The sequence below is a fragment of the Astyanax mexicanus genome, chromosome 17 (assembly GCF_023375975.1).
Source record: "Astyanax mexicanus isolate ESR-SI-001 chromosome 17, AstMex3_surface, whole genome shotgun sequence".
Lineage (NCBI taxonomy): Eukaryota > Metazoa > Chordata > Actinopteri > Characiformes > Acestrorhamphidae > Astyanax > Astyanax mexicanus.
In genome coordinates this window covers 40,509,172-40,535,058 of record NC_064424.1, presented here as the reverse complement: position 1 = coordinate 40,535,058, position 25,887 = coordinate 40,509,172, and the positions used below count along the sequence as shown (strand labels likewise).

Genomic DNA, 25,887 nt, shown 5'->3' with positions numbered 1-25,887 from the left:
ATTTCTGAATGGCTTTATAACCTTTTACAGACTTTGTATTTGTTCCTGAATTTCTTTGTATAATGGCATAATGTCTAGATTTTAAATATCTTAAATATGCTTCACTTTGGTGGGTCACTTTCAGGTGGATCCTATTTAAGTGATTTCTTGATTGAGAACAGGTGTGATAGATAGATAGATAGATAGATAGATACTTTATTGATCCCGAAGGAAATTTATTCAGGTGTGGTAGTAATCAGAACTGGTTGTGGCTTGAAAAATGGAACTTTATGTATGTATTTTGTATTATTATTTTTTTTACACACAGGGCAATGTAGATTTGGATTTTTTTTTCTCCTGTAATAATAAAAAACTTTATTTTAAAAAGTCTGCAGGAGGTAAGATATAAAAATGTGACACAGATACCATAAAGTATCGTAGAGTATTGTCTTGAAATATATTGAGTATCGTGATACCATCGTTATCATGGGCACTGTAATGTAATTTTTAATGTAATATATAACATGTGGTGATAACTGGATAACCTGAAATACATGAATGAGCTTCTTCTTTCGTACAGCACTGTAATTGTCCTAACATGCCCTCGTACGTCCGCAGGTTTGATTATGGTGACCACTTCTGGGACGTAAAAGGGAAGCTGTTCAGCTGCCAGTGCGGCTCGTCTCAGTGCAAACACTCTGCGGCGGCCATCGCCCAGAGGCAGGCGGACAGCACACCGGGGGAGCAGCAGCCCAGCGCTCTGCCAGATACGAGCTCGTCCACCACGCCACCCAGCCCCAGCTGAGCCCCACTCAACCCTTCCCATCATCCTCCATCTACTTACTGGCTGCCCTGCTCCCTTCCCTCTACCAGCCTACTGTACCGCCATCACCAGCACAGACACACAGACTCAGCAGGGCCTGTACTGTAGAGAGGCCGGCCTGGATCACTTTCACCCGGGTCACTTTGACCACAGCAGCGTGTTCTGACCGGCGGATGCCTGTGTGTGCACTATTGGTAGAGGAGGAGGAGCAGCAGCAGATCAGCATAGACAGACTTGTAATGGCTTGTAAGCATTTAATTCTCATTCTTGTTCAGGATGGAATTCCCTGCTTTCCCTGCTCCCTGTTGTGACGGTTCTCTCAGTTACTGTAGAGTATCTCAAATCCCGAAATCTCTGATTTTTCGATATCGGATCAGATCGGACAATAAACTTAAGCTGAGTCTGCAGTCCTGCAGGATTATGCATCCCTCCGTATCCACTCCAAGCTCACTACACTCATGTCACTTTTTAACGTTACCTTCTCTTTCCAGCAGCCCACATGTCCACGCACAATTCAAACATCTCCCATCACGCGTTTAACCTCACGTTGACGACCGTTTTCAAAGATTTGCCTTTTGAAAGATCTTTGTTCACTCACAGCGAGCCTGATTTTCTCACAGACATTTCTCAGGCATTTGTGACGAAGCAAACTTTTCAAATTCCAAATAAAATTGTTAGCAGAATATTTTGAAAATAATATTTTTTTTTTTAACCCAGGCAATTGCTTTTTTTTTTTTCTTTTTTTTTATTGGCATCAAGGTGTGCGGTCTCTTATTATGACCACCTTGGAAGGGCCTTTATGTTCTACTTGTTCTACCCATCAGAGTCTTACCGCTCCCAGAGTGGACCACACACACACACACACACGAAAAAAAAAAATCTTCATAATTACTGTTGGCTCATTGATAAACAATTGTGAGCATCTGTTCATATAGTGAAATTTTGATAGCTGCTGGGCATTAGTTTATCTGCAGATGCTCTTCGTTGGTCGGTTACCATCTGCCAGGTGTCATCTCCTAACTCTATCAACAGATAATGACTATGGGAGGGGTGGCCTGCCGTTTTTGAGTTCTCTCCTGCATGTTAATGGCGGATTTTGACCAGTCTGACTAACCTGAAATGCATTTTGTCATAAATATTGTGAATTTGTAAAGATTTTTTTTTTGTTATTTTCATTCTGCTGGTGTCATGACAGGAGCTCATGCCGCACATCAACCGAACCTTGACTGTCTCTATACTGTCCTCTATGAGTGGACGACTGTAAACACGTTAACATATTAGTGGTTTCCACAGCTTTTCCTTTCCATCATGAAATGTTGCCATGTTGAATGTTCTTTGACCCTGTTTACACCTGGTCACTTTATCTGAATTGGGAATAAGGATTAAATCTGGATAAGGATGAGCCACATAATGCAAATGCGAGTGTGAACACACCTAAGATGCATTTAAAACAATCTGAGACTAATCTGATCACTTAACACAGTTTAGGAGGTGCTCTGAGACAAATCTGATTACACTTACCAATTCTTAAGGAGGTGGTCTGAGATCCATTTAAAACAAATACAAATCTGATCACCTAACACAGTTTAGGAGGTTGTCTAATACACATTTAAAACAGATACAAATCTGATTACTCACACTAATTCTTTAGGAAGTGGTCTGAGACGTATTTGAAACATTCAGATTTAAACACTCTTAAATCAATTTAGAAGGTAGTCTGAAATGCTATTAAAACAGATACAATCCGATCACTTAACCCAATTCAAGAGGTAATCTAAGATGCATTCAAAACATTCAAATCGATCACTCAGATCAACTTAGAAGGTGGTCTGAGACGCTATTAAAACTGATACAATCCGATCACTCAAACCACTTCTGGATATGGTCTGAGACGCATGTAAAACAGATACAGTCTGATCACTTGACACAACTTAAGAGGGAGCCGGAGACGCATTTAAAACAAAAAAAAAATACATTTGGTTTCTCAAATTACTTCAGGAGATCATCTGAGATGCATTTAAAACAAATTTAAATCAGTCACTCAGACCAGCATAGAAGGTGGTCTGAGACGCATTTAAAACAGAAACAAATTTGAGAACTCAAACCCCTTCTGGAGGTGATCTGAGACACATTTAAACCAAATACAATTCTGATCAATTAATACAGTTTAGAAGGTGGCCTGTGATGCATTTAAAACATATTCAGACCCCTTCTGGAGGTGGTCTGAGACGCAGGTAAAACAGAAACAAATCCGATTACTCAAACCCCTTCTGAAGGTGGTCTGAGACACATTTAAATACAAATCTGATCACTCAAACCACATCAGGAGGTGGTCTGAGATGCATGTAAAAGAAATACAAATCCAATCGCTTAACAAAATTTATGAAGTGATCTGAGACACATTTACAAAAGATACAAATCCGATCAAAATCCGATCACTCAGACATTAGGAGGTGGGAAAATCTTATCAGGATATAATCCAGAAACTCATCACTTACAGTGACCATGTGTAAACGTTTCTCCTTTACAGTGGCTAGATATTCAGTGTGCTCAGAAGTTACAGAAGTTTTGCCTGAAGAGTTTGTGTTTGGACAACAGGAAATTGCAAATGGTGCTGAAAAAAAGGTTCTGTTTTACGTTTTTATTTTTCTATTATTCATTATGAGAATACAAGTTGTAAAATATGGACAAAGAAGCAAGAGTTGCTTTTTTCTTTTCTTCATTTCTACACTTTAAATTTACCTCTGCTTTTTCTAACTAGTTGACATCATTAGCCTGTATCAACTTTGTTCCATGAGTTAATGTTGATGAAGCTATTATTGTCTTTTTAAATGTTGATAGTATAGTCATGTCCTTTGAGCTGATTCTGACACGTAGATCCAAAACACTGCGAAGTGAAAGAAAAAAAAAAAAAGAACTGTTACATACTTCTCAAAAGTGAGACCGGATGCTTTTGTGCATCAAACTGGTTGGGATTTTTTTTTCTTCATATTTTTTTTTTTCTTCAATAAATTTCCTTCTAATAAAAGATGACACCCTCTTTTTATGAAACGATGTCTTGTAATAATGATTCTCCTTTCACTACATTGTTTTATTTGCTTTTGAACAGTCATCAAAGATTTATGATTTTATTGTCATATCCACAAAAAAACAAGTAGCACTGTACAAACTGCTTATTCTCCCAGATTGCAAGAACTAACAATTACAGTATAAATACTAATTAGGAGCGTACACACTGAACCAAAATATGCAACACTTTTGGTTTTGTTCCTATTTTGTATGAGCTGATCTCAAAGATTACAAAAACAGTGGCCTGCAAAAGTATTTATACTTTTATAATATTATAAGTCCTATAAACTTGTTTTCACTTCTCAAATATCTCTGTTTATCTACTATATGTTAGATTTACTGAAATTGCTGATCCAAACAACCAATGATTTATAAAGGAAACCTTAACTGCTGAATTTTTTTTCATACCAATGATTTTCTTCTTCCCACTCCTCCATAAAAGTCAGACTTGTGCATGACTCATAGTTGTCCTGTGGACAGATTCTTACACCTGAGCTCTGGATTTCTGCAGCTCCTCCAGAGTGACCATGGGCCTCTTGGCTGCTTCTCTGACTAATTCTCTCCTTGCTTGATCTGTCAGTTTGGGTGGACGGTCATTGTTCGGTCTTGTTAGATTTGCAATTGGAGAATACCGTTTTAATTTTTTGGATTGAACAGTGCTCCTTGGGATGCTCAACTTCTCCACAACTTTACCTCTGATCTGTCTGGTGAGTTCACTAGTGGTCTCTAATACTGAGACTAAATTGTTGTAGGGTTTTTAGAGTACACTTTTCAGATTTTTATTTGAAGAACATTTTTAAAAACCTTGTATCATTTTCTATCCACTTCACAATTATGTTCAAGTCCATCTCGAGAGATTGTGATGTTCCTTTTGTCCACAGTGTGCAGCATAATTATAACGTTTGCATCTCAAGGCACTATAGCTGACCAACCTCATTGTGAAAAGACAAAGTTTAAGGTTACAAGGCAGGATATTCCAGATTGTGGATAAGCAGCCCCAAGTAAGTTTAAAAGGAATTTAAGCTGTCCTGCAGGCTCAGGGTGCATCAATGTCAATGCAAGGTAGCAATATAGCAATGTGCCAAAACCCTTCTGGCAAAATCTCCTGTGGACAGATAAGACAAAGATGCATCGTTCTACTGTTTACCAAAAATGGAATGAGGCCTATGAAGAAAAGAACACAGTACCTAAAGTAAAATATTTTGGAGATTCAAATATATTTTTGGGTAGCACTGTGTGCAAGGCATCATTAAATCAAAGGATTTGGAACGCAATTTAGAGCCCAGTGTCAGAAAGCTGGGTTTGCATTCTAGGTCATGGGTCTTCCAGCAGGACAATGACCCCCAAACATACTTCAGAAAGTTTTGTATAAAATGATATGCATTTAGCATTTTTTTCTGTGGTTTTTGTGTTGTTTTAATACACAAATATTAAACAAACGTCTGTAACAAAACGTGTAATTGCGATAATGCAAAAATCTTACTTAATCAGATTTTTAGATTTTCTAAGATCTCAGATCTAAGAAAATGTAGTATACCATTTACATGACCACTTGAATAATCAAGTAACTGCAAAAATCCAAAGCCCTGGGGATAATCACTGAAGGATTACAGTAACTGCCCCCCCTCCCCCTGTCTCTCTCTTCCTTTCTTTCTCTCCTCTCACACACACACACACACCTGCCTCTGTTAGATGCTAAAACTCTGCACAAAGTATTCTAACTTTAAAAACGTTTATTAAAGTAAAAAATAAATGGTCTAGTCTGTTTACTTGACACATCATTCATTTTAATGTTCCTTTTTTATATTCCAATATCTGAATGTTCTTAAGTAATAAAGTTTATTGCCTTTTAAAAGGATGTACTTGCATTATAATGCTGTAATATGATTTGTCGATCTGTCCAGGGTGTATACTGCCTTCCACCCAATGCCGGCTGGGATAGGCTCCAGCCCCCCCACTTCACCCCACAAAATGTTGTTTTATTCTATAAACTACAGACATTTCTTCCAAATTCCAAATAAAGAAATATTGTCATTGCAGAATACGAAATGGCTAAAATAACAAAAAAGATGTAGAGCTTTCAGACCTGAAATAATGCAAAAAAAACAAGTTCATATTCATAAAGTTTTAAAAGATCAGAAATCAATATTTGGTGGAATAACCCTGTTTTTCTCACATCTTGGCATCATGTGTTCCTCCACCAGTCTTACACACTTTATGCCTTTTCTCCTGGTGCAAAAATCCAAGCAGTTCAGTTTGGTTTGATGGCTTGTGATCATCCATTTTCCTATTGATTATATTCCAGATGTTTTCAATTAGGTAAAATCAAATAAACTCTTAAATAATTTTTTAAGTGGCCTTGCTCCAGACGTGTAGATAATTATTTTGTAAACAATAAAAAGTGTTAAACAAACCAAGGTATGTTTTATATAAGTAGCTTAGATGACAGTTTTGCAGTTTTCGGCTGGATTTTCTCAGTCAGTTTTATGAGGCAGAGTCACCTGGAATTCAGGCTTTCAGTTAACAGCTGTGCTGAACTTGACTAGAGTTAATTACTTGAAATTCTTGTCTCTTAATAAAGTGTTTGAGAGCATCAGTTGTAAAGTTGTGAAGAGGTAGAGTTACAGGTATACAGTGTATAACTCTATTTAAATAATGTTCTAATTCTTATTATGGCAAGAACTGCTCAACTAGCTAAAGAAAAAAACAGTACTTAAAGAAATGAAGGTCAGTCAATCCTAAAAAAAAAAAAGGTATCCTTAACTGCAGTAGCAAAGACCCACAAAATATTATTATTAAACTGGCTGTCACCAGGACCACCCAGAAAAGGAAGAGCAAGGGTTTCCTATGTTGCACAGGATAAGTATATAAGTTCTAGAGTTACCAGCATCAGAAACTGCAAGATAACAGCACCCTAGATAAGAGTATTTGGGTTATTTTAACACTTTTAAGTTACTACATGATTCCTTATGTGTTCCTTCATAGTCTGGATAACTTTAGTATTTATTTACAATGTAGGGAAAAAGATGGTACTGTATATGTAAAATGGTATAAAATGGTCCAAAATATTTAAATAATACTGATAATCGCAATTTTTTCTCACACTGTATATCGTCCAAGCCAAACTGGTGATGGTGATGGTGACAGAAACAGGCCTACTACTGTAGATAAGAAGAAATAATCAGTGCAGCAGAATCCAGTGAAAGCCATAGCAGGAAGGGTGTCTGACTCTGCATCAGCAGGCTTTAAACTTTCTATAAACTATATGATTGTTCTCTTCCTGATTGTGGAGTAAACTAGGATGGGTAATTGATTGGCAGAGAAGCCGCCGGGGCGCTCAGGCCTTCTGGCTGGAGGATCAAGCCTCCTAATGAGCGAGACAGGAAACTGCCCTTCCGCATTCCACCGAGACCAGTCCACAGCCCACAGGCCCAACCACCGGCTGAGTCTGCGTGCTGGTGGCACTAAGTGCACTAAAGAGGACTACTCTGAAGTGCGGACTCTGCGAGAGTGGAGTTTATTACACCTGAGAAACTGGATCTTAGGCCTCTGATATTACACTGAGAAGAATGGACAGATCTTTGGGTCGGGAGGTGCAGCGGAACTCCAAATGGGCCGAGAGGAGATCCACTGTGGTCTACGGTAGGACTGTGCAGGGCTTAGTCCAACATTTAAATAGAAATGATTATTAGAACTGGTGCAGTTTGGATTGAACCTTTTATTGGAAACTCTCTGTTAACTCATAACAGGTTTTTAAAGGAGAAATCTAGTGTGAAATAGACTTTGAAATGGTGAAACATGATAACAAGTACAACATTTTGTAGAACAGCCCACCTCTGTTAACCCCCAGCATTCCAAAATATGGCGTTTTTAGCTGATGCTCCCAACATGCTGTGATAGGGTGATAGTGATAGTGATAGGGGCATAGCATGGGTTTTAAAAGTTTTAAAAGTATTCACATTCATTACTCTCTAGGTACAAGTATAGATACTAGGGTTTAAAAATACTTGTGAAGCTTTTTACTTTTTAAGTAAAAGTGTAAAAGTTCTGGTTTCAAAACTACTTAAAGTATAAAAGTAAAAGTGATGTAAAATGGGGGAAAAATGCCAGTAAGAACAAAATCTTAGGCCACTCAACAGGGTCCTATAGTGCACTACCCCCTCCCCAAAATACATTTTTCTAAAAGCCATAATAACTCAAATATAAATGTTGATAAATTTGGGATGCACTAGGCTCCTCCCTGTTTTAGCTGCATATATGCTTATTGTAAAGGAATGTATTTTAGTAGAATGTAAATATATTAAAGAAGCTTAGTTGGACTGAAAAAAAATACTCCAGTATAGTATAGATAACCCACATTTCTAACTAAGTAAGGTAGTGAAGTATTTGTAATGCACCTTTGAATGTTTGCCAATGCAAAGAATGCTATTTTTACACCAGTGACAAATCCCAAAGTGTTTCCCAGCTCCTATTGGTAGAATTTCGAGGGCCTTGACATTTAAAATGAGGCATAGAGCTTTAAAAGTGCACAGATAGTTATACACACAGTACCTTCAGGTGGTTCCCCAGTCATGAATGAATGGGTAAGATAGGAAAACAGTTTTTAATATTAATTATGTGGAAACGCATTAATTTCATAATTTAATATCTGGTGAGCGTCTACATGAGAATGAATAAAGCGAGTGTTCACGTGACCTATCAGCTGTAGTTTAATTTAAACTGGTCAGTCGATTTATCAGGACTTAATTTAAGATGACGACACACAGAGGTACTGTGTGTATAAACAGTGTTTTGAAAAAAAACTATCTGTGCACTTTTAAAGCTCTCTTAAAGCTCTCTCCTTTCTACCACTAAAGCTACTTTGAGCTTTTTAATTGCATAAAAATTGCTATTTTTTGCATGAGCATCACTATGCCCCTATCGCTAGCATTATAAACCTGTTGGGAGCATCAAAGCGATGTATTTTAAAATGCTGGGGTGAATGAAGGTGGGCTATTCGACAAAAGTTTTTACTCTTTTTTATATTTGATTACACCTCATGTCAATTTCACACCAGATTTCTACTTTAAAAAGCTAAGTTTTTGAAATTGTGTTTACTTTTAATATTTTAATTAAGTATACCTGACTTTGAAAAAAGCTTGAACTATTCTATTCATAAATTCTTAAAAAAATTAAATAATGCTTTTTGTGTTTGTAACATATGAGTGGTGATGAGTCAGAATAATTAACATTTTTTAGATAACAAAAACTTTTGATCAATAAACTCTGTTTTATTCAAAAATATGCTTTTAGGTTACCATAAGTGTGAAACATCCAATAATTACATTTGAATTTATTTATTAAAAAATTTAACATTTAAAATATTTTCAATATTCAAAAGTTTCACCACCTCACAAATTTGTATAACCTAAAACAATCATTTACATGAATCATAAATTAGACCAGTAAATAGTTCGAGTTTACTAAAAGTCAAGTAAACTAACAAAATGCAGATTCAAATACTTGTGTCAGTTTTTAAGCTCCAAATGTTTGGGCAAAAATATTGGGACACCTTCATTGTTTCTTCCAAAATCAAGGGTATTTAAGTTTATTCTGTTTTTGTTGGAGTAACTGTCTCTAATGTCCATGAAAGAATTTTGGAGCATTGCTGTGAATATTTGATTGCATTCAGCAGCGACCAAGACCAAAAGTACTGGATGCAGAGCAAAGTTCCACTGTTCCACAGCTCAACACCTACAGTGCCCTCCATAATTATTGGCACCCCTGGTTAAGATGTGTTCTTTAGCTTCTCATAAATTGAGTTTTGTTCAAAATAATATAGGACCACGATGGAAAAAAAGAGTAAAATACAACCTTTAACTCAAGTGAATTTATTCAGTAGGAAAAAAATCCCACATTAAGAAATAATTATTTAACATCAAATCATGTGTGTGTCAGCCCAGAGGCTCCACCCATACCCTCTCAGCAGCGCTCGACGTCGCCAGAGTTCTGATCACCGGCCCACCCTTCCAGCTGATCATCATCAGCTGGGGTATTTAAGTGACTCAAGCTTCAAACCCAGTGCGAAGTCTTAGTTGCCATATCGTTTCTAAGTTCTGAGCGTTTCTATAGATCAGGGGTCCTCAAACTTTTAAACTAAAGGGCCAGCTCACTGTTCTTCAGTCTTCTGGGGGGCCGGACTAAAAATAAACATTAAAAACTATTTATCATGTGATACTGGTTGCATAATATATGCTATATGTGTAATTCACAATGCAGACATTTTAATGATTTATTAAGTAATAATTTCCATTATCCTACCTCATACAGTGCTTTTCCATAAGTTAATGTGAACTGTGAGCCTGCTTCTGGCTGACAAGACTGTCAATGTCAGGTTCCATGTTTGTTACTCTGTGTAGTGGGAAAATGGCAGAATTTTTTCTCCTTCACATGTTTAAGGAGGAGACCCAGTTTTACTTCAAAGCGCACCATCCGTGGTAACACTCACTAATTTAGCCCAGTCCAGATCTAAATCCGCCACCGTTTGGTGAACTTTCCTGTAGATGTCCTCTCCTGTTGTCGTTCCCTTGATGCTTTGTAGTCCAGCAAGCTCCTCTGTGACTTCGAACTTATCATTAGTTCCGCGGATGAAAATCAACAGTTGCGCCGTGTCACGCATACGTTGCTTTTGTCAAGAGCCAGTGAAAAGGAGCAAAGTCTTTTTGTCTGAGTTTGCAGTTGAAGGTGCAAATTGTCGCCCATTTCTTCTACTCTCTGTGTAACTGTGGGTGCGGATAGACTCACCGCGCTGAACAGGTCCGCCTCCTTGACAACCGCCGTCAGGCACTGTTTTACAAACTCTCCGTCGGTGAACGGCTTTCCACTGCTAGCTATTAGCTTGGCCACTTGAAAGCTAGCTCGAACTGATGATATATTTAGGTGTTTTTGCTTTATAAAAGAATTTTGCTGAGTCTCCAACACATGTTTCAGTTTTGCTATTTTGTCTGTCCTCACCTGCCCCGTCAGACAGCCGAACTTGTCTTTATGGCGCGATTCATAATGGCGGCGCAGGTTGTATTCCTTAAACACGGCGACTGACTCCTGGCATATGAGACAAACAGCCTTTTCTTTACATTGCACAAAAAGGTAGTCAGAGGTCCACTGTTGATTAAATACCCTGCACTCAGAGTCGATTTTTCTTTTCCTCGACATTCCGTCAGATGTGAGTCTCAGAGCTCATGCGAACAGCACAGAGCGAGTGGTAGTATGTTGTCTGATTACCGTGGGAAATAGCCTTCTGTTTTTTTTCATCTGTCTACGGAGACACTCGATGGCCAATTGTCATTTTTTTTTACTGTTTTTTTCCCCCCGTATAGCTAATGCTGCTTGCGTGAGGGGCCAGGGAGCAGGTACTGCTGTTGGAGCTAAAGGGGCCGGTCAAATGAGCGCAGGGGGCCGTATGCGGCCCGCGGGCCGTAGTTTGAGGACCCCTGCTATAGATATATGTTTAATCGTTACTGACCTCTGCCTATTCCTCGACCCCGATTCTGATTTCCTCTTATATTCCTGTTTGCCGGTACACTGACCTCTGCCTGTATTTGGATTTGTTTGTTGTGGTAATAAACTGTCTGCACTTGCATCCAGCCTCCCTCCTCCTTGGGGTAACAGTGTGCCACAATTATTAGCACCCCTGATGTTAATACTTTGTACAACTCCCTTTTGCCAACAAAACAGCACCTAATCTTCTCCTGTAATGTTTCACAAGATGGGAGAATACAGAAAGAGGGATCTTTGACCATTCCTCTTTGCACATTCTCTCTAAATCATCCAACGACCTGGGTCCTCTCCTCTGCACTCTCCTCTTCAGCTCACCCCACAGGTTTTCAATGGGGTTGAGGTCTGGGGACTGAGATGGCCATGGGAGAAGCTTGATTCTGTGTGCGGTGAACCATTTCTGTGTAGATTTGGCCACATGTTTAGGGTCATTATCTTGCTGAAAGACCCAGTGACGACCCATCTTCAGCTTTCGGGCAGAAGCCACCAGATTTTGTTTTAAAATGTCCTGGTATTTTAGAGCATTCATGATGCCATGCACCCTAACAGGGTTCCCAGGGCCTTTAGAAGAGAAACAGGCCCACAGCATCACTGATCCCCCGCCGTATTTCACAGTGGGCATGAGGTGCTTTTCTGCATACTCAGCTCTTGTGTTACGCCAGACCCACTTAGAGCATTTGTTGCCAAAAAGCTCTATCTTTGTTTCATCTGACCAAAGCACACGGTCCCAGTAGAAGTCATAGTACCGCTTAGCAAACTCCAAACGTTTGCGTTTATGATTGTGAGTGAGAAATGGTTTCTTCCGTGCATGCCTCCCAAACAGCTTGTTGGCATGTAGATAGCGCCTGATGGTTGTTTTGGAGACTTTGTGACCCCAAGAAGCTACCATTTGTTGCAATTCTGTAACAGTGAGCTTTGGAGAACTTTTTATTTCTCTTATCATCCTCCTCACTGTGCGTGGTGGCAAAATAAACTTGCGTCCTCGTCCAGGCTTGTTTACCACTGTTCCAGTTGTTTTAAACTTCTTAATAATTCCTCTGACAGTAGATATGGACAGGTGTAGGCGAGTAGCGATTTTCTTGTAGCCATTGCCTGACTTGTGAAGGTCAACACACATCTGCCTCACTTGAATGGTATGTTCCTTTGTCTTTCCCATGTTGAAGATAAATGGCCTCTGTGTCACGTCATATTTATACCCCAGGGAAACAGGAAGTTGTGAATTACTAATTAAATGTTCCTACATACTCTGATCAACTTCGTAAACTACTGTAGAAGTGACAGAAATACTTTTATTAAATTTATTTCCTAAGAATTGTTAGGGGTGCCAATAATTGTGGAACAGGTGATTTTATGAAGAATAATTATTTCTTAGTCAGGGATTTTATTTCCCCCTTAAAATTTACTTGAGTTAAAGGTTGGACTTTACTTTTTTTTCCCTTCGTGGTCCTATATTATTTTGAACAAAACTCAATTTATGAGAAGCTAAAGAACACATCTTAACCAGGGGTGCCAATAATTATGGAGGGCACTGTACATCTAGCCTACACCTGAAATTAAACATTATAGTTCCAGAAGGAATATGATTATTATTTGCCACAAAAATCCTATTCTATTGGCAGTACATCTGTTCAAGCTGTATGTTTGTCTGCATCTGTGGGTAAAGCTGAAAGTAGCTGAATGTATTTATTAGAAGGGGTATATTAGTGTGTAATACAGACTGCAAATAGCATAAAGTTTATGTATTATGCCTTTTTTATTTTCCAACAATCTAATCCAGAACTGAATGATCTGTCTCTTTCATATTTCATTGATTTCCTGCTGGAAGCTGTGCGCTCGGCCACGTTCGGGACGTGGCGGATGTTGACACTGGGGACAGAGTACAGCTCCTGGGCTTGGAGTGCTGAGCTTTCAGACGGACAGAAGAACCGGAGGTCAGCCGCTGCCGATCTGACGGACACTGGCGGGGTCACTGAGGACAGTCGGGGGCTCGGAGGCCTCAAGAAAGCTACACAGCCCAGCAACTTCGACACTGTCATTGAGCTGCAGAGTTTCTCTGACCTGAAGAACACAAACATCATCAACACACAGGAAATATCACCAGAGGAGCACGCACTGTGGTCCAACAGGTGAGACTAAGAGCAGAATCACAGGCCAAAACTTACAGGAGAGATGGTTCAAGTTAACCCTTTCAGACCCTGCATCAATTACAAAGAGCATAATGTAGTTTCCTTTTTCTTAAATGGTTTGTTGCACAGAACACTAATTAAGACCTGTTGTCCATCAGAATAGATCAGAATAGATCATTAACCAGCCAATGAAACAGTAGCCTAGCTCCGCCCACTGCACTGGACAAAAAAAATCAGCAACTCAGACATTAGGGCATATCAGCACTACAGAACAAATGAGGCAAAGTAATACAAGTTCATTTTTACTAATTCTTTGTGATTTAGAACACTTTTTATCATGTTTAGGAATATTTTTGTTACTTGGATTCATTTCAATATAGATTGTACAATTAGAATAGTAGTGTTTTTTTTTTTATTTTGTGTGCATTACAGACAGAAACCTGAATCGTGATAGTTAGCTAACTACTGAAATAAGCCAGCATACACGCTATTTTACGATTTATCAGTGGGTACCCCTTCAGCAGAGAGCTCAGAAGGGGTTAGACAGCCATGGCCCCACCCCAGAGTGAAAACCATAAATCTGATTGGTTAGATTGTCCTATGACTCTTTACTACACCCTACTCAAAATCAGGAGAAGGGTCCACGCAGGTATGTGAGCAGAAGCCATTTTAAACAGCTTTGATTGGTTAGAACAGCTGTCAGTCATATAAGAGTCCTGAAGCAACTAAAAACACAGACTAATGCTTTGAATAAGTTGCTGTTTTTTAGTTTAGTTAATTTATGAAATAAGTCCACACACTTACAATAACTATACTATATATTTCCTGATTAAAAATTATGTAATTTTTTACATGCACTTGTTGTCACCCCTTGTGAAGGGTTAGAAGGGCCTCACTGCACACCACTGATATATATATATATATATATATATATATATATATATATATATATATATATATATATATATATATATATATATATACGTTTCCCACCCATAATCCTGTGGGAGAAAGTTGATAGGCCTCCACTGATTGATAAGCATGCTTTACTATATATACCAACTATATACACAACATATTTTTCAGATTACAGATACACTTACTTAGGTTAATGACAGGGTGTGACAAGGACTCATATGACTAATACAGAATATGCTGTTTGTCCTTTTCAGTAAATTCTAAAGAAACACCAGTACTTAGAAATGGCAGTGTACTATTTTTTACCACTAGGGGGAATTCAATATCATAGGAAGCAGAGCCTCTCAATAGATTTCAGCTGGACAGAAACGTATTATTTGAGTGCCAAGAGTGCAGGAGTAAATGGACAGGAAGTACATCTGGCTAACTTTCAGAAAACCACTTTCCTCTGAATGGAAAATCCCCAGTTTATACTTCATCTTTTACAAAGTGAATCCGTTTTTAAATTAAAAGCTTTTGGGCCTTTTGGATATTTCTTAAAGAAAACCAATACATTAAATATCCACCTGCCTTTTAAAGGTTTAAGGTATTAGAGTAGGGCAGAGGTACAGAAACGTAACTGTACAAAGGGCTCAGACTGCACTGTTACTGCAGGCCAAAACCCAGAAACGACCTGAAGAACTCCAGCAGTCCAGCAGTTCAGTCACAGTTTTAGAGGTCAGGAGAGGAACAGGCTGAATGTGCACTAATATCTGCTCTGGTACTGGTTTAATATCAGTATTATATATGCATATTCTTTGGAGATGGGAGGTTTAAAGGAGCTGCATCCAAATTCTAAAGGTGTTACCATGTGGGTCCAAGAGTCTTTTGAAGGTGTAGGACACAGTACTCACTGCTCTCTGGCTTTATCTGTAATTTCTCTAAAATGTTTTTATGTGTCTTTTTTTAGTTATTATGATGAAAGTGATGTTTCAGGTTATTCAATGTACCTGAAGAGCTTAAATGGTGAACATAAACAGAGAAAAGAACTGGATATGTTTTAAAACTTTTGACTGGCAGTTGTGATATTTGATGATACTTTGATGATAATAACATTCATTTCTCCAAGTAATTCTCTTCATGTAAAAATATTGTAGCTATAAATATAATTGCTTATCAGTATAGACTGCAAAAAGAACTCCACAATCACCAGTACTAGTGCATCCGAAAAAAAACCCCAAAAAATATTGTTAAAAAAGGGAAATATATGAGTTTCACATTTTTTATCTGAATTACTGAAATAAAAAAAACTTTTCAACGATATTTTACATTTTTGAGATGCACTATTAGTGTTAGACACAGATGGAATTTAACTTTGGCCTTTAACCCATTCAGACAGTAAACACACTCACACACACTAGTGAAGAAGAGGTTCAGGCAGATTTAAGGCTTAATATATAGTGGGGAAATATTTATTTGAGGGTGCATGTCAGAATTCTTGAAGGTTGGCAGGGGATCAAATATTTATTTTGCCTAATCAAACACAAATTCTTTTATAATCTTTATTTAATGTACATTTGTGGATTTTTGTTGATATTCTGTCTCTCTTAAACTAGACCTACCATATCTATTTTATACTCTTCATGTCTTCAAAACTTACAAAAAGAGCCTGAGATCAAATAATAATTTCTCCCAGTGTATATATTAGGAAAATTAAACTGTTTTTAATCATGATTGTTTGAATGTATGTGTAGTGAGGTAACATGGTTTTGACACAGTGAATTTGGGATGTGTTTTTTGCTTTTACTGGGTGAAATGTTCCAATTTCTAATTAAATTATAATTATGTAAAAAAAATATATAATAAGGCGCAGTTAAATCGACAGTGTGTCTTTTAATCTGGTGTAGTATGAATTCTATAAATCAGGTTGTAAGGAGCAGTAAAACCACAGGAGTTTCAGTTTAGTTCTGGAGTCTGGAGCAGTATTAGCATTAGCCGCTAACCAGGCTAGCTCCTTCACCTTTCAGAGGTGAGTATGTCAGAATGTAGTCTGTGTGTTTACTGTGTTAAAACAAGCTATTTGGGACTTACGTGGCTTACGTGGCTTACCGAAACACAATTTTTTACCGGGTTCCTCAGTATAGTGCTGTTGGGGGCATTTACTAGCGTTAAGCACTGATAATTGTGGCTAATCGTGGCTAGCACTGCTGCTAATCATGGCTAGCGCTGATGCTAACTGCGCTGTTGAAAATATTGGAAATCTAAGCTTACTGCTTACTCACACAAATAAACATTTCTTAGGACATAAATCTGTGGAAATTAAAATCCAGCGCTCGTTTGATTTGAAAGAATTTTGTTTTGTTTTGTTTTGCTAGTTTTGCTTACTTAGCCCCCGCCTCCAGCGACAAGACCTGCTGAATTAGACATGGCGACACCTTTGGTCCTTGTCACCTAAAAAGCATGAGTCTATAAAATAGACCAGAAAAAAGACTTTCTTCTATTGATAGTGCGTCTTATAATCCAGTGTGAATTTATAGTATAAAAATATGCACACTTGGCACTCTTGAGTGTATAAGAATAAATGCAATTACTATTTGACCATCAACCACTAGGTTTTAATTATTTTTATTTTATTTGTATGTTTCTTCCAATAGTGCCGACAAACACTTTTGTGTTTCCTAAAACTACTTAAAATTTACAAACCAATACTCACCATTCTGCTTTAACTTTAATCCCTTTCAGAACCTGTGTCCACTACCGTGGGCATCATGTTGTTTCCTCCTTTTTGAATGTTTTGTTGCACATAACACTAATTGAGACCTGTTGTCCATCACAATAGACATTTTTTTTTATTTAAATGTATTGTATCTAGTTTCGAAGACTTTATTTTATCAAGTTTATTTAATAAAAATTAAAAAATATATATTGTATGATAACATTTAGAATTGTGCTCTATTAGATTTTATATTATATAATACTTCACTGATTCTTGTTTTGTTTGGATTACAGAAAATAACATTCTTACCACTTGGGAATAATTCAGGTCTAAATGGGTAATCCAACAAACAAACGAACAAACAAACAATTAAACAGGATAATAATAATGAACCACATAAACAGAGGGTGAGCTCCAGTGTACACTCCTCCCACTGCAGTTCGCGCGCTGTGCGGCAGGGGGCGCTGCCGGCAGGCGCAGTTCTCCTCTCTGAAAGTACTTATATTAAGAGCAGCAGCTGCTCAGTTTGGCCACAGTGGCAGCGCGCGCGCTGAGTGAGTGTTAGAGGTGAGGATGCTGTTGATGTTTGTTTTCTCAGTGAAAAACGTTTTATTTCTTTGAAACAGCGACGGTAACGTTATATGACGCGTTTTATCCGCTGTGTGCGTTTGGAAAAAGAAGGGAATTCTGTGCGTAACCGTGCGTAAAAGCGGGAAATCCTCGCCGCTGCGCTGATTCTCCTCTGAACTGCCGGCTCCGCGCGCGGCTCGCGGTCAGTTCGGCTCTGTTTCTGCTTTGTTCGGGTTTATTATCAGCAGCGCGTGCAGGAGCGGCGGAGATGCGGCTCAGCAGCTGGACGGGGTCTGACGGGCTGCTGGAGGTTGTGTGAAGGGCTGCTGGCTGGTTTTCGCGCTCTGGAGAAAGAGAGATAAAAAGAGAGATAGAAAGAAATAGAGATAGAGATAGAGAAAACGGATGAATGAATGAATGAACGAGGTGCTCGGATGTGACGCTCGTGCGGATCTGCTGACCTGTTGGATCTCTCATCCCTATGTCCAGGATGACTCGCTTTGGGGACGAGGCGCGCTATGGCAGAGGGGCTGCCAGGGCCGGGGGCGCGCCCGGAGCCCCCAGGATGTACAAACAGTCGATGGCTCAGAGAGCCAGGACCATGGCTCTATACAACCCCAAGCAGACCAAGCAGAACTGCTTCACCGTCAACCGCTCCCTCTTCATCTTCAGCGAGGACAACGTGATCAGGAAATACGCCAAGAGGATCACAGAGTGGCCATATCCTCTCACACTGCACGATACCACCATAGTGACCCCTGATTTATACCTTACCCAGTCCTGGTTTTGGAGATCTGCCACCTTGGAGAGTTTCTCCTGCTGGAACAAAAAAACCCAGCATGGTTAAAGCTGGTTTAGGATGTATGGTTTAAATTTTGATCAGCATATACAGTACTTTGAGTTTAAATGTTGAGCTGGTTTATAAGTGTGATCCTCATGGCTAACCTAGATGACCAGTATCTACTGGCTGATGGCCATGCTGTCTGTGCTGGTTCACCAACATTCTAATCGCAAGGTGGTTGAACAGCATTTAGGTGTGCAACAGATATCCCACAGCTGAAAAAAAAAATCATTTATACCAAACAATGTAGGGCCACAAAATATATGGTTTCAGGACATGCAATAAATGCATTGTTAGACAATGTTAGGCTATTATTATTTTTCAGGATAAGGCTACCAAAAGGTGAATTAAATTGAATTAAATTGCATTTTTACGACTATTGACTGCTGACAATTCTCAAAATTTTGGTTGTAAAAAAAACCTGTAGATTAAAAGCAACTATTGCAATGTCATTTTTTTTGCAATATTATGCAGCTCTTAAACAACTACTTATTTGTTTTAGCCATATTGTGTATTATTGGTATGGCTGATTTGAGGTTACTAATGTAATTATTTGTAAATTGTACTTTTTTACTTAGTATTTTAAACAGCAAGGGTTGGAAGGTTATTCTAATTAATTTGATTAATCAAATTACTGTTTTAATGTGAAATTCAAAGTGGGATAGTGGAGATTTTACAGTTTTACATATAAATGCTGTCAGAGTGAATCTCAGTAGAGGGATTTTTGCTTCTGACAGAAATCTGTAAAGAATAGTTTTATGTGGCAGAGATATACATAATTTACATGCTTTCTTAACTGAAATACAAGCAGGTTATATTTATATATATGTTTGTAATATAAAAGCTGCATGTAAGGCTGAAGGGGGCTACTAACTAAATGTAACATGTAAAAGTAGCCTGGGCATCTGTTTACAAACAAAAATATTGTTATTATGTTGTTATGTAAGACATGAAAATCTAATCCTTATCATTTATTCTTCATATATTTGAAGAATATCAAGATTATGTTTTTTCAACATCGCCCAGCCCTAATTAAAGCTATTTTAATATAAGCAATGGTAAAAAAAAAAGTTGAAAATTAAATTAATGATGACAACCTGCGAAAAAGTATTCAGTATTTGGCTGACTGTTTTGTCTTGTTCGATTTTGATCAGAAATTTTAATTTTGTTGCATCCCTACCAGCATCACCATCAAGGTCAAATTCACATGAAGCATGCGTACACTATGCTGGTAAAGAGCTGATTAACCAGCTAGCAAGCTTACCACCATATGGTATGTTTTTTAGCTGTATGACCAGTCTTTTTAAACCATCTTGACCACTAAAGACCAGCTTAGACCATCCAAAACCAGCTAAACCCAGCAAAAACTGGTCATGAGCTGGATTTCCCACAGGCGCCAACACTCCCAGCTCTTCTTGCTGAAGGCCTGCTGATACCTGAATCAGGTGTGGAGTTAAATTCCGCAGGGTGGCAGATCTTCAGGATCAGGTTGGAGCACCTCTGTATTAGATCAAGATAGATCTTGCTATGTCACACATATCTAGCAGTTTGGGATCCAGGTTTGCTACCGTTGGATCAATTTTGATTAACCATAAGTCTTCGGAGATATTGGTGTTAAGCATATAGAAGGTAGAAGCAATGGCAGATACCAAGCAGGTAGGTTTAAAGTCAGGTTTGCCACAGTTGGGTCAATAGTGCAGTAACAGTCAAAAGTTTGAACACACCACTTCTCATTCAATGGGTTTCCTTTCTTTTTATGATTTTTACAAATGTAATATTAAAGACATTAAAGCTATACAGGAACACATGTGAAATTATTTAGCAAACAAAAAGTGTTAAACAAACCAGAATATGTTTTATACTTTAGATTCTTCTTAAAATCACTTGGAATATTTTTCTCAGCTTCTTAAAGGAAGGAGTTCCAGGATGTGCTGAACAATAGTTGCTGCTTTTCACACCTTCATGCTGTGAAGCTCCAGCTCATCACAAATCACCAAAGGGCACTGAATGGTCCAGTGGGCTAAGTGCTGCCACTATGATTGGGTGATTACTGGTTCGAATACCGGTCATGCAAGTTGCCATCAGCTGCCGGAGCCCTGAGAGAGCACAATTGGCCTTGCTCTCTCTGGGTGGGTAGATGTTGGGTGATGTTGATCAGCACAAGGCGTCTGTGAGCTGATGTATCAGAACTAAGTCACTGCCCTTTCCTCTGAGCGCACTGTGATGCTACTCTACAATGCTGTATCAGAAGCAATTTAGAAAGAGGTGGTGGCTGACTTCACATGTATCGGAGGAGGCATGTATTAGTCTTCACCCTCCTTTTGTTGTGGCATTACTAGTGATGAAGGATATGCAACTGTATGGGTGGGACAAATGGCCAAGCTAAATTGGGAGAAAATGCACTTTTATTTTACTTTTTACTACATAATAATCCCATATGTGTCTCTTAATTGTTTTGATGTCTTTAATATGAATCTACAATGTAAAAAATAAGTAAATAAAGAGATAGTTCTTGGAGATATTGGTATCTAGCAGATACCAAGCAGGTGCCAGTGATGGGGGCAAGTACATTCTGCTCTAACAAGTGTTTAAAAGCCAGGTTTGACACAGTTCGGTCAATTGTTGTCTATAAGTCTATAAGATAGCTGGTGACCAGGAGCATGGGCAGATCTTAGTCTTAGAAGATTACAAGTTTGTATCTATCAGATAGAAGATGCCTAGAACAAGGGGTGGAACGTGTTATCTAGCAGATACCAAGCTGGTAGGTGCCCATTGGTGCCTACAGCTGGGTCAGTTATAATTAGCCATCAGTCTTGGTAGATCTTTGTATCTAGCACATACTAAACAGGTGGGCAAATAGGTTCCAAGTTCATGGGGCAAATACAAATCACTATCATGTATTTGAAAGCCAGGTTTGCCACAGTTAGGTCAGTTTTTATGAACATATTTTGGGTAAATGGCCTAGATCAGGGCTCACAGCCCACTGCTGGTTGGTCAGTTCGCTCTTTATTTGGCTACAGTTTGAGCTTTCCCGCAGTTGTTGAACAAGAAATGAGTGCAGATCTTTCAGCCTCCCTAAGAGTAAACAGGCTGTCCACCCCAGTGGACACAGGCTCCAGCACGTGTGGTCATTCTGCATGACGTCCAGTCTCTTCCCGTTAAAGGGATTTGCCTGTGATTAATGTTAGCAGTGAATGTGGAGGCTGCTGCCACAACAGAGACGGACCACATAAGCCTGGGGTCTGCAGCATTTTAGTGTTTGTGTGTAGGTTTGCGTCCCAAACCTTTAGATTCTGTCTTAAAGTCTTAAAGTCGATATACTATTGTAAACCAGCTGAGCAGATTTGTAGAAATCACAGGGAATCTCACGATACAATATTATTACGATACAGTGCTTTCACAATCACAATACTGTGATTTTGTGATACTCAATATAAATTACAAGACAGTTCTCTATGAGACCTAACTGCATGTGTGTCTAAAGAATTTATTTACGTCAGTTTCACATAACACTTCAGTTTCTGAATAAGTTTCTCTGATTTTGCTATATATAGGTATATGTTTGAGTAAAATTAACATTGTATTTTATTCTATAAACTACCGACAACATTTTTCCCAAATTCCAAATAAAATGCTGTCATTTTAAAATGGCTGAAATAAAACAAAAATGCAGAGCTTTCAGACCTCAATTAATGCAAAGAAAACAAGTTCATATTCCTTAAGTTTTAAGAGTACAGAAATCAATATTTGGTGGAATAACTTTGGTTTTAATCACAGTTTTCATGCACCTTGGCATGTTCCCCTCCACCAGTCTTACACACTGCTTTTGGATAACTTTATGCCTTTACTCCTGGTGCAAAAATTCAAGCAGTTCAGTTTGGTTTGATGGCTTGTGATCATCCATCTTCCTCTTGATTATATTTTAGAGGTTTCCAATTTGGTAAAATCAAATTAATATTTTGTCCCATCCCTAGTGCTGACACATTGTCTGTTTTGAGTTTATTCAGTATGAGGAATAAAGAGTATGTGTGTTAGACTGTAGTTGCATGTACTGGGTGGCAGCATTAGCGCTGAGTGTAAATGCTGTTGTGTGATTGGCTGTAGAAACAGATTTAGAAACAAAATCTTTATATGTTAAGAAGTGAGGATCAAATGTTTCACTGCAATTCAGACATAACTGGAACCCAGAAATTCAAACCTGTAGCTTTTAGGCTTTGCTTAGTGCAGAGGTTCTCAAACCTGGTCCTGGAGCAGCACTGTTACACAGGTCTTAGAGTTTATAGTAATCACTGCTCACCTGATCCAACTAATCAACCAACTGACCAGCCCTCACTGAAACACACTTGGGAGTGTTACAGTAGGAAAGCACTAAAATCAGCAGCTCTACCCCAGAACCAGGATTGAGAACCACTGGATTTAGTGTATTTCCCTCTTTTGAATCAGGTATGTAAAAATAGCAAGAAAACTGATCTTTTTTGCCCACATATTGATGTACACAGAATGTTGCTGTCAATCTCATCTGCCTTTAATTTGAGTTTATAATAGCTTGTTTTATTGCCAGTTTGGCTGTATCCGCTAATGATCACCTGTAGAAACTGTACGGAGATGAATCCTCAGCCTTTGCTTTGGGACAGCCACTCTCCAGGGTGCTGAAATTGTGCAGCCAGTATGAGCATAATCCATTATTAGAAGAGTTCTAAGAAAGTTCTAATAAGAACTGAAGAAGCTCTTAAAGAAGGAGAAGGAAGTTCCTTTCGCTTTTCCATTTAAAGATCCATAAGCTGCAATATAATGTGTGTACAGTCTGTACAAGTTTGGACACACCTTCTCATTCAATATTTTTATTGGTTAAACAAACTAAAATTCTCTGTGAAGCATTTAAGTGACCCTTATGTTGTGATTTCTGAGGCTGGTAACGCTGATGAACTTATCCTGTGCAACAGAGGTAACTCTTGCTCCTCCTTTTCAGGGGTGCTACTGATGAGAGTCAGTTTCATCATAATGTTTTTGATGGTCTTTGCAGCTGCACTTGGGGATACGTTAAAACTTCTTAATTTTTTCCCCTTTTTAACTGACCTTTATTCCTTAAAGTATGTTTTTCTTTTACTTATTTAAGTATTCCTAGCCATAATGTGGATTAGCACATTACTCAAATAGAGCTGTTCACTGTATACCTGTAACTCTACCTCTTCACAACTTTACAACTGTTGCTCTCAAACACATTAAGAGACAAAAAATTCAAGTTCAGCACAGCTGTTCCAGGTGATTTTATTTTATAAATCTGACTGAGAAAATCCACCCAAAATGTGAAAAGCTGCCATCTAAGCAAGAGGTGCCTGCTAAGAAAAATCTGAAATATAAAACATATTCTGGTTTGTTTAGCACAATTTTATATGTTTTTCTTCATAATTTGGATGACTTTTGTATTAATCTACAATGCAAAAAATGTTACAAATAATGAAAAAACACTGAATTTAAGGTGTGTCCAAACTTTTGACTGGTACTGTACACTCCTAAGAGGGTTAAAAAAATATTTTTTTCAGTGATCTTTTTAAAAAGATTTTGAAACTATATGGACAAAAGTTTTGGGACACCTACTTTTTCATTTTGTGTTCTAAAATTAAGTGTATTATAAAAGGGTTTATTCTGCTTCTGTTGGATGAACTGTATCTTCTGCTACTAGATTTTAAAGCATTGCATTGAGAATTTGATTGCATTCAGCAGTGGCAAGAACCTTGTAGACTACCATGGTAGACTTGTGATATAACAACATATATTTTTTGTTTGGATGATATATATTGTGCTAATAATACATGTGATAACTGAAATCATTTTATACATTATTATATACAACATATATCATTAAATATATTAGATTGTTAGTTATTAAGAAAATTCAGATGTTGAAAATGGAATATACTCAGATCAAGCATAACATTATGACCACCTCCTTGTTTATTATTTTATCAGCTTTATAGTTCTACTATATAATTGCAGATTGTAGTCCTGTATCTGTTTCAGTGTGTACTGTATTATTATTATAATTTTCACCCTTTTCTTCAATCATCAGGCCCACCACAGTATAGATCACCACAGAACAGCTATTATTTGGATGATGGGTCATTCACCCATTAGCAGTGCTGCTGGAGTTTTTAAACATCTTAGTGTCACTGCTGGACTGAGCATAGTCCACAACAGTGTCCTGAGGGCAGCATCATGTGGACAGGGTCTTGAGGGTGGCATCCTGTGGGCAGTGTGCTGTGGGTAGCGTCCTGTGTTTGGCATCCTGTGGGCAGTGTCCTGTGAGTGGCGTCCTGCGGCCAGTGTCCTGTGGGTGATGTCCTGTGGGCAATTAATATAGAAACAAAGATGCAGTCATAATATTAGTAAATACTGTATTCCAAGAAAATGATTGAGGTTGTGTACATATATTGTACGATACGTTGGTTAGTATATTATATTGTAATAAATACTATGACAGGCTTATAGCCAATATGTTTCCTGTTGTTGGTAGTTTGTGAAAGTTGTTTAAACTGAGTTCTTAAGAGTGCTATTTTAACCCAGTCCCAGGGGAAGCCCAGACGGTCTAAAATTTCTGCTCTAACTCAGTATCAGGAGTTTCCCCCACTGTTTCAGAGCCGTGGATGAAAAGAAAGCAGTTTATTACCTCTTCCCTCTTTTACATTACAGTCTCCACACTCCGGGATTGATAGGTGGGTGGATGAATAGATGATGGATGTAGTTTTGCATTATAAAAGCTCACTTAGGCTCCGGACCATTTGCGAGTGTGAGGCCGAGCATATGCCGACCCCGCGGGTGATGAGTACACTGCTGCAGTGGTCAATGGAGCTTTGGGTTTGCTCCCTGAATTGCAGTTCTATAAAGACTGTAGCCCTGGGGGAGCTGCTACACAAGATGAATTGTAAAATGGATCGTAGTCCTAGGACGAGCTGAAATGGCCAGCCATCCATAAAGAGCTACTCTCCATGAGTTCAGGCCGGTTTTTATTTATTTTTTAAGAACTAGAAAGATCTTAGAAAGCAAAACTATCTAAAATAATTCATCCACTAGATGTGAAGAATTTACTATATCAAGGGTGTTAACCTGTTGTGCTCTGTGTGATTCATTTTTAGGGTGCCAAATATTGGAACTGCTTTGGCGTAGGTACTGCTTTCTAAAAATGCCTAGAGAGTGCTGAGGGAAACTGGTATATTAATCTATACAATTGAATTGATGTATGATTTGGTCTGAGGAGCAAAAGGATGAATGAGTAACTTCCATAACTTTAAAAGCTCCCTGTACTGAATGTCAGTTAGTAACAGATGCTGTATAT

The 25,887-nt window shown here is 38.3% G+C and overlaps 2 protein-coding genes across 11 annotated transcripts in view; both read left to right on the top strand.

Annotated features, from left to right (window-relative positions):
- Positions 1-3,853, top strand: part of ehmt1b (euchromatic histone-lysine N-methyltransferase 1b) — a 68,373-nt gene extending 64,520 nt beyond the window's left edge. For all 5 annotated transcript variants that reach the window (XM_022676504.2, XM_022676503.2, XM_022676501.2 and 2 more), the window contains exon 27: positions 598-3,853. In XM_022676504.2, coding sequence (XP_022532225.2) covers positions 598-784 — 187 coding nt within the window. In that variant the 3' untranslated portion in view covers positions 785-3,853. The remainder of the gene's footprint in view (positions 1-597) is intronic.
- A 13,838-nt stretch (positions 3,854-17,691) lies between these two features.
- Positions 17,692-25,887, top strand: part of cacna1bb (calcium channel, voltage-dependent, N type, alpha 1B subunit, b) — a 337,484-nt gene continuing 329,288 nt past the window's right edge. For all 6 annotated transcript variants that reach the window (XM_049466430.1, XM_049466432.1, XM_049466431.1 and 3 more), the window contains exon 1: positions 17,692-18,433. In XM_049466430.1, coding sequence (XP_049322387.1) covers positions 18,195-18,433 — 239 coding nt within the window. In that variant the 5' untranslated portion in view covers positions 17,692-18,194. The remainder of the gene's footprint in view (positions 18,434-25,887) is intronic.